The sequence below is a fragment of the Peromyscus maniculatus genome, chromosome 5, assembly GCF_049852395.1.
Source record: "Peromyscus maniculatus bairdii isolate BWxNUB_F1_BW_parent chromosome 5, HU_Pman_BW_mat_3.1, whole genome shotgun sequence".
In the NCBI taxonomy this organism is placed as follows: domain Eukaryota; kingdom Metazoa; phylum Chordata; class Mammalia; order Rodentia; family Cricetidae; genus Peromyscus; species Peromyscus maniculatus.
In genome coordinates this window covers 79,462,980-79,472,218 of record NC_134856.1, presented here as the reverse complement: position 1 = coordinate 79,472,218, position 9,239 = coordinate 79,462,980, and the positions used below count along the sequence as shown (strand labels likewise).

The 9,239-nt window shown below is 44.1% G+C and overlaps 1 protein-coding gene across 4 annotated transcripts; it reads right to left on the bottom strand.

Annotated features, from left to right (window-relative positions):
* Nucleotides 1-154: 154 nt before the first annotated feature.
* Acbd7 (acyl-CoA binding domain containing 7) lies at nucleotides 155-6,616 on the bottom strand. Of its 4 annotated transcripts, none has more exons than XM_016004512.3 (4): nucleotides 6,339-6,616; nucleotides 731-851; nucleotides 568-630; nucleotides 155-480 (listed from the first exon to the last, which is right to left on the bottom strand). In XM_016004512.3, exons 1-4 carry the CDS (start codon nucleotides 6,348-6,350, stop codon nucleotides 407-409), a joined length of 270 nt encoding a protein of 89 aa, XP_015859998.1. In that variant the 5' UTR covers nucleotides 6,351-6,616; the 3' UTR covers nucleotides 155-406. The 4 variants fall into 4 exon arrangements, with proteins under 4 accessions (XP_015859998.1, XP_006985981.1, XP_042134032.2 ...); XM_006985919.4 differs by having other exon boundaries at nucleotides 734-851; XM_042278098.2 differs by lacking the exon at nucleotides 6,339-6,616 and adding an exon at nucleotides 5,283-6,256.
* Nucleotides 6,617-9,239: the final 2,623 nt, after the last annotated feature.

The window sequence follows — 9,239 nt, the reverse complement described above, 5'->3', positions numbered from 1 at the left end:
GTGTACTTGCTGAACTCCAAGCCGATGGAGACCCTCCCTCACAGGAAGTAAATAGCATGCCTTAGAAAAACCACCCAAGGTTGTTCTCTGTCCTCCACGTGCATGCAAACACATGTGTAACACACACATATGAACACCCATACACAGACACAAATGCAAAAAAAGGAACAGATATTTATTCAAGTTTATATGCATACTACAAAACAATTTTTGAAAAGGAACTTTTAAAAAGTCACCTTGCACAAGCAAGTAAAACTAGGTAACTATGTTGACACAGTCCTAAGTATTAGAATTCATGCTAATAGGAAAAATACACATGATTTTTAGAGTTACTAATGCATTTTCCCCTAAATGTCATGATGCTGTGTGAAGGCTTCCAAAGGAGATCTGTCTCCCCTGTCAAATTCTAAATCCCATATTTCTCAATCAGCTCTCTTGCTTTAGAAATATAGGCACTCATGGCGTCTTCCTTCGACAACCCTAGAGAGAGACAAACACGTTATCGCACTGATGGGTACGGTGGGATGTGAAAAGGGTCTCTTCTAGCCTTATTTAAGGGTTAACAACCTTTCTGGAGGCTCCATGCTTCCCACTTGGCCTTGCCCTTCAAGTCTAACATTGCTGGACACGCTGCCAAAAGGAGAGAGATTTAATGTTACTTCTCACTGTGCCCGTCTACAAACACTGTGCAAACAAGTATATCGATCTGTCTAAAACAGGGATTGGGTACCACCAATGTTGATGTCTCCAATGATGGACTGTTTGTAGAGCCCATAGAGTTCTTTGAGCTCTTCATCTTCAGGTCTGCTTTTCAGCTTCCTCACGTCTTGTGTGGCCTGGTCAAAATCAGCCTAGGGCAAAAGACATCAAGGACACACTAAACACACACATGTGGTGTGAACACACACCTGCAAGTAAGACATACCCATAAAATCTAATTTTTTTTTATCATAAGTCTCATGTCAACTGATTTCCGGTAGAGAGAAGTTGGTTAGCTTACTCTGGAAAAATGGTTGTAATCTCTCCCTCTCCTCTCCTCCCTCCGTGTATAACAAATGCTGAAGAGAAATCACTTTACCAAGAGAAAAGCTGGTGAGCAGCCATGGGTGTGATCACAGAGGTGGATCGGTAGCTAAAGAGAAGCATCTCTGAAGGAGCCTGCCTCAAGAAGCTGGTATTGGCAATGCATCTTGGGTAAGAGTGTGCAGGTATCCAGTTGGAAGACACAAGCTAGAAAAGCTGCTCCTGACAACCCAGGCAGAATTCACTAGTGTTGAACATACAGGGTGGGTCAAATCACATCAGTTTCTTTTCCCCATATATTTACAATCAACGGCAGGCATAACTAGTCACCTTAATCCCTATTGTCAAGTCCTTGTCTACTGACCCATGGCAAGAGCCTGAACAAGGACCGTTAGGTATATCCTTGGTGGGTGGATCAGAACATTATCACAGTTGGCATGTCTTTACATGTGAAGCCGTTGACAGTGAATTTCAAAACATTCTGGGCAAAAGGAATGCCACCTTCCCTAATTCCTGTGCCCTGAGAGCTGGGCTCCTGTGGCAGGCATTTCTGTTTTGGCTAACTGAGTTTTCAGCATCCTTGTTGGATGTTTGTCCTTGTGATCTCCCTCTTTCTTGTGAACAATGCCTTCCCTGCTCATGACTGTGCTCCAAGGCCCTCCTGTTCCCACTCGTCCTGTGGCAGGGAAGAACCCACAATGAGCACAGAACACCATCTCAAAGAACGGCTTGGGGCCTCTGGATACTTCTGTTCAAATCTCACCCCTCTGAAGATAGCCTCTGAGGGTGACTCACAATTTATCTTCACTTTCTGGAGAAAGTGAATTGAACAGTCAGTCAGCTTACATACGACCTGGATAAAGCCCTTTGAGCAATTCTTCCTTGTTGAAGGACTCAATTAGGAAGATAAACCCCTCAGTCAAGGCACTGAAATTATTTGAATTGTGTGTGTGTGTGTGTGTGTGTGTGTGTGTGTGTTCTGACTGTAAAATCACCCCCTCCTTCCGCCTCACCACTTTCTGTGGTGTTTTGGGATCAAACCCAGGGCCTCTTGCACGCATTCTACCGCTGAGCTGCATCTCCAGCCCAGAAGAGACACATCCATCACCCAGTCCACTGCGGTCCCTTCACCACCTAACAAGGAAATGGGTCTAAGTGAGATGACTGTCAGGCCAGGTGTGAAAGTGAACACCTGGAGTCCTAGCACGAGAGAGTCTGAGGCAGCAGGGTCAGCTGAGGTTTGAGGCTAGCCTGAGCTACATAGCAAGACTCCTTAAAAAAAAAAGTTAACCCAAACAAAACAAAAGGCCTATATTACAATTTGCAAACAAAGTGGGGAGATAACTGAATTAGGAGTTCCATCTCTGTCTTCACTTCCAGGACAATGGTGAATGTGCCCTCCCTGTCACTTCCACTTGTGAGCCACTAACAGCACCCAGGAGGTTCATGATTTCCATCCCAATGCCATTTCCATTCTGAAGAGAGAAGAGGTTTGAATATACCTTTTAGTTTTACTATAAGTTAAAATTTTGATTTTTGAAATCATTTTAGACCCAGGTACAAGTCATAAAAATACCTCATCTTTTGTATCTATCAGGCTTCCCTGGGTATGGTCTTTGTAACAAGTACTTACACTTCTCTCGGTGTGCAAATGAATCACCAGTATAGATTGCTGCGGGCCGCGGAAATATATCATAAGAACTCAGCTGGTTATGGCAAAGTCACTACCTGGAGGGATCAGGGAATTCCTCCAGAGGAAGTCAAATCCCAAGGAGTTTTTGGTGTTACTTGGCTTGTTATATATCAGCTGTCTTCTGTTATGGAAATCATGTGTGCCTTCATAGTTTTTCCAATTGACTTTCTCCTAAGAAGGACTAACAGTGTAGACTGATCACTCTCTGGACATACACATTCCAGGTATTTGGAGAACAGCCTCAAGAAAGGCTTTCTCTGGAATCAGATTATCTCCCTTAGCCACTTTCAAGGACTACAGGAAACACCACCCAGGTGGGTGCCCAACTTCCGAGGACTAACAATGATAACAGCCCACCTGCAAGACTCCTGACTTACGGTAAATTTCACAAGGAGACACCATTTAGGAGAGGTGGACGTTAAGTAATAGCTTTACACAATTTAGCTCAGACCCTCCTTTTATATACTGGGACTTCCAGGGCACAGGTCAGAGAAGAGAAAAGAGAATGGAAGAACTAGATGGGTAAGAACTTGAGAGAAACAAACTGAGATGGGGAAGAACTAGACTGAAGGGCTAGAAGAGAGGACTAGAGGAACGAGATGGAAGATGAGGAAGAGCCAGATGGGGAAGAACAAGATGAGGAAGAGCCAGATGAGAGAGAAGGAGACGGGAGAGGAGCTGATAGGGGAAAGAACTAGATAGATGAGAACCTAGAAGGGACAGAACTAGATGAAGGAATTAAGATAGAACCTAGAGGGGACAGTAGATAAATATAGAGAGAAATCAGGCAAGAAAGGAGCTAGGCATGAGAGCAGAATAGAAGCTGTGCAGAGAGAACTATCACAGAATAATAAAGTGTATGAACTAAGGAGTTTCGTGTACATAGATTCATTTCTTTTCACCAAAGACTAATTATCAGCTGATTGTAGATTCTTCCTGGACCCTGGGAGGGGACTATCGAGGGGCTGAACCCCTATAGTCCACAATAATAGGTGTGTGTGTGTGTGTGTGTGTGTGTGTGTGTGTGCGCGCGCGCGCGCGCGCGCGCGCAAGTGTGTGTTAGGGTTTCACTATGTTGTCCAGGCTATCCCGGAATATTCAGGCTTAAATGTGTATTGTGTTCCCCAAAATATTGTGCACACTAATAAACTTATCTGGGGTCAGAGACAGAACAGCCACTAGATACAAAGGCTAGAAAATGGTGGCACTCACACCTTTAATCCTAGCACTCCAGAGGTAGAAATCCCTCTGGATCTCTGTGAGTTCAAGGCCACATTGGAAACAGCCAGGCATGGCAACACACGCCTTTAATCCCAGAAAGCGAGCCTTTAATCCCAGGGAGTGGTGGTAGAAAGCAGAAAGGTATATAAGGCGTGAGGACCAGAAACTAGGAGCATTTGGCTTGGTTAAGCATTTGGCTTGGTTAAGCATTCAGGCTTTTGAGCAGCACAGTTCAGCTGAGACCCATTCTGGATGAAGACTTAGAGGCCTCCAGTCTGAGGAAACAAGACCTGCTGAGGATCCAGCGCGGTGAGGTAGCTGTGGCTTGTTCTGGTTCTCTGATCTTCCAGTTCACTCCAATACCTGGCTCAGATTTGATTTTATTAAGAACTTTTAAGGTTCGTGCTACACTTAGATGATCCTCCTACTTCAGTTTTTCCAGTGGTGGCAGTGAATCCAGGATTCCCACATTCTAAGTAAGTGCCCTACTGACTGGTCCACACATGCCAAATCCCCTTAGTTTCTTAAATGGACTTCCAACCTGCCTTTGTCCTTCTCTGCTTGAGCTACTTTTTGTTTTGGTATGTTTTTTTCTGAGACAGGGCCTCATGTAGCACAGTACTGCTTTGAATCTGCCATATAGCTAAGGATGGCCATGGACCCCTGATCCTCCTGTCTCCACGTCCTGAGTGCTGGGATGACTGGTGTGTACTGCCATACCTGGCTTGGACTATCCCCCTCTAGAATATATTGTATTTTTTTATTATATTATTTAATTAGTAAGAATTTAAAATTGAAATAATAAGCATATGTTTTAAGAAAAATTTCATTTGTAACACCTACTTTATTCTTTAAGTATAAATAATTGCAGTGATTATAAGTCAAACCTTCCTTGATCTGACTGATGCTGAATTAAGCAAGCATATTCTTTAAAACTAGAATCCTTTTTTTTTTTTTTTTTGGCTTTTTGAGACAAGGTTTTCTTTGTGTAATAATCCTGGCTGTCCTGGATCTCACTCTGTAGACCAGGCTGGCCTCAACCTACAGAGATCTGCCTGCCCAAGTGCTGGGAGGTGTGTGCCACCACTGCCTGGCTAAAACTAGAATCTTATTTTAGCAAAGTGAAAGTTTTGTCCCAGCAATAATAGGCTTACTGCATTTTAACATTGATCATACTGGAAACCCATGCCCTTGTATCAGTTCTGATTCCTTGAACTACTTTTCCAGCGCTGCCCTGTTGTCATGGTCACTATTCACATGCCTTAGTCTCTTGCCCCCTCGTGATGTTCCTTAACCTTTAAATCCTCAATGAAAATATTTCTAAGGCAACCAAAGATACTCTTACCCACTGTTGTTTTAGACGCCGTCCATGCGGCTCATCTAATGGCCTCTCTCCTCTGCTTTTATTTACTCTACATTTACTATTGCGCGTGTGCGGGTGCATGCGAGGTTAGGGAACAATTGCGAGAGTCAGCTCTCTCCATCTATCATGTGTGTGCCGAGAGTTGAACTTAGATTACCTACCAGGTTTGCTAGCAGGCATCAGGCCCCTCTCCTCCACCCGGAAATAAGACAACTGAGGCACACACAGAGAGAAATTAACATGCTACAGACTAATTGGGAGATGCAAGCCTCCATGTCTCTGGGGTATGTCATTCACCCATGATAACATCTTGCCTGAAGAAATAGTTAAAGAAGTTGGCTATACTCTTGATATAAAATGTTAAGCGTTAGAGATGTGTGTCTTAGAAGGTGATCTAATGAGAAAATGCTCCTAATAGAACTGTTACATATAAAAACAAATCACGGATGTATTATGCTCACATACCTATAATTATATACATATGGAAAAAAAGACATATAAGGAAGCGATCTATCATGTGGTTATCTACCAGGGGAGGTTCTCCTGGTTTTTAATTTATTCATATTTTTTTTCCACTTCTATCAATAAAACGGTAAGGTCAGAGCTTCATAGAGTAACTAGTTCTGCTAGTCAACAAAACACTTGCCTGTGAGAACCTCCCAAGAACCCAAGAGCAAGGGGACGTGGAGACCCCAGTGGATGTCACCTGCCCCCCTGAGTTGTTAAGAGAGTGATGGAGGAGGGTTGCCAGGAGCTTGTCAGTTTTTTAGATCTGGGTAATTTATACCATCCCTGGGGCCCAGAAGGGTTGCTATGGGGAGCCTGGGTCTCTGTCAACAGATAATGCGGTTCAGTCTGCGGTACAACAGCAAGGCGCTTTGGCAGGTGTGATGAGTGACTGCAGGGTCGCAGCCAGGCGCTGCGGAGCGCTCCACTTACCCCTGCCCTGCCCCGGAGCTATCATGGCTCTTCTCGCCCCATCAGAGCGCTCCCTTCTCGGAGCATCGCGCCTGCAAAGCCTTCCCAGATCTAGCTTACCTGCAGGGACATAGTGACGAGGTAAGGTATGCTGTGGCTCTCAGGCTCTGGGTCCCAGTACCCAGGGCTTGGCCACTTTCTTAAAGAGAAGTGCACCTCCTCCGGTCTCTCCTGTAGGTCAGGCTCTGGGCATGAACAACTCTAATTGGTCACGGGAGCTGGAGGGCGGAGCCGGGCGGTGGCCTGTACCCGCCCAGTCTCTCTCGGAGAGCCTGCCTGGGTTGTCTCTCCTTGGAGAAGTTTGCTAGATTACCACTCCGCTCCTGGCTCAAACTTCAAAAAAAAAAAATTTTTTTTTTTTCTCTCAAGAGGTTGTTTGCAGGAAGCTAAGAGAGGTCTCCCCAGGACTTGGACCTCACCTGGGAGTCCTTGATCCTTCCTCTGTGATTTTAGAAATCTGGGGAGTGAGTGGCGATTACTGGGATCTCTCAAGTACCACCTCTCAGACTCATCAGGAGTGAAAAGGGACCAGGGGCTTGTGAACCTTACGAAAGCAAAAATATAAGTTCTAAACTCGAGCTGCACTCATCTCCGCCGGCATTTAAATACAGCAAAGGCTGCAGCCTGTGTCGTGGGACCTAGATCTCCCCGGGTGCGAATTCACCATCACTCGGAGTTTGCAAGGTCCGGGGATGAAGCTGTGAACCGCATTTTGCTATGCTTCCGGAGAACTGGACAAAGATTCCAGTTCAGGAGGAGAATTTTGTGTCTGACGGGTTAAAACAGATTTGTGGAGATGTGGACAGGAGAAAAGACACCCCGTTTTTAGAGAGACCGAGTTTAAACACAGAATAGAACTGGTGATGGAGGAAAAAAGGCCCCCAAGCTTTCTAATTTGGTTTTTGTGTAAAATGTATTTTAGAAAAATTTTGCTACTTCATTTGTGTGAATCTTGCTTTTTTCCCCTTTCTGATTAGTTTTTGGTGGTGACATTAATTTCTAACTACGGGACAAAAGGCAGTTTTGGAGCAGTGTCTGGGCAGCACGTGGTCTTGGACATGGGAAGTGCATGGTGGGATCCAAGAGCAAAGGTTAGCTTCAGAACAGTGAGCATGCTCTGTTAGTCTAGTAGTGGCTGCTCAGTGTCCATCTGCAGCCTCAGCTGAGACCTTTTGACACTGTAGTCGTTGTAAGACATTAGTAAAGGGAATCCACACTGCTCTCTTTTATGCTGGAATGTTTACTATTTTTAAGATAGAGTCTCATGTATCCCAAGTTGCCCTTGAATTCCATCTCAGGCTGCCCTCCACCTTGTGATCCTCCTGCCTCAGTTTCCCAAGTGCTGGGATGATAGGCACCCCCAGAATGTTCGAGATCTCCTTTCTTAGCTGCTGTCCTCCACTCAGATGCCAGAGCCCTGCACGACTCTCCGAGGCTGCCGTTCATCCATTTCTCTAATTTAGGTCGGGCCTGTGGCTGTTCCCTTCCCTTTCCCTGCCGTCTGTTCCACCTTGGGCGTAGTGGGTTCCTGCGTTAAGACTAAAGCACTGTATGCAGAAGTTCAAAGTTGGTTCTTAAACACAGAGAGAATACACGAGACACCTGTTGTCTGACCTCAGGGATTAAGGATATTATTGTCCTTGGGAATCTGAGGTACAGGGAAGTGACATCATGTTGCTTTGTGCTTACTCGAGTATAAGCAGATGGTCTCAGTCTAATCAGGTGCTTTTTCTCCTTTCTGGCCTGATCCATGGAAGGGTGGTACCACTACCATACCATTGCCTGGGAAATGTCCGCACGTGACACCTTCCATTCCCATTGCTGCCACAGACACAGATGTCCATTGGGGTGTCCAGTGGACTTTCCGAGAGCACAGACTTGAAGTCTGTTCTTTGATGTGGCAGCACATCATTAAAGTCCATTCTCAGTTAATGAATTTTTAAATGTTGGACTAATTGAAGACATGCAGGAAAAGCCATAATGAAACCAGTATTTTAGACAATTACTACACACTAATAAAAAAAAAACTAAAAGTTGGCCGGGCGGTGGTGGCACTCGCCTTTAATCCCAGCACTCGGGAGGCAGAGCCAGGCGGATCTCTGTGAGTTTGAGGCCAGCCTGGGCTACCAAGTGAGTTCCAGGAAAAGGCACAAAGCTACACAGAGAAACCCTGTCTCGGAAAAAAAAAATAAATAAAATAAAATCATTATTATTAACAGTTTTCTTTGCAGAAACCACAAAAATCACAATAGCACACAAATAGAGAACAAAGGTCAGGATTCCATGGAAGAAAAGAAGAATCTGGTGTTCACTTGTTGCACTTTTTTTTATTGATAAGGCTTTTGTCAGTCTACTGCTACAATTTCTTACCCAGAATCTGAAACTAATGTTATATTGTTGTAACCTTTTAATCTAACAGTTCAAGAATTAACACAAAAGAAAGCTTCTATAAACCTTCTAAGTTACTAAAAGCTTCTATGAGATGTTCATAAACTTAACCATTATTTTAAAATAACAGCAGTCCCTGAAAAGTAAAATTGACCATTTGGTATAGGATACCAAATATATAGTAATTAAGGAAACTACAGGAAGGATATTTTGAGACATACTAGAAAATGTTTTGTAGAAAATATTCTGAACACAAACTGAATTGATATTACTGTTTTGTTTTGTTTTTTTTTAGCACACATCTATATGAAATGTTAGTAGATAACTGAACAAAAGTATGTGGGGGTGACTGCATCATCACAAAGGATTAAAAAACTTTAAAATAACTTTTTTGTTTTGTTTTGTTTTTTGAGACAGGGTTTCTCTGTGTAGCTTTTCGCCTTTCCTAGGACTCACTTGGTAGCCCAGGCTGGCCTCAAACTCACAGAGATCTGCCTGCCTCTGCCTCCTGAGTGCTGGGATTAAAGGCGAGTGCCACCACCGCCCGGCTAAAATAACTTATTTTTGTTGTAA

Bases quoted from the DNA above. Each gene is read 5' to 3' on its own strand.
- Acbd7 (XM_042278098.2), bottom strand. From the start codon at position 5,381: ATGCACCCGCACACGCGCAATAGTAAATGTAGAGTAAATAAAAGCAGA. The intron at 852-5,282 runs GTAAGAGTATCT...CTTTTGCCCTAG, and splicing joins GGCGTCTAAAACAACAGTGG to GCTGATTTTGACCAGGCCAC. The intron at 631-730 runs GTACCCAATCCC...TCCTTTTGGCAG, and splicing joins TGGAGACATCAACATTGGTG to CGTGTCCAGCAATGTTAGAC.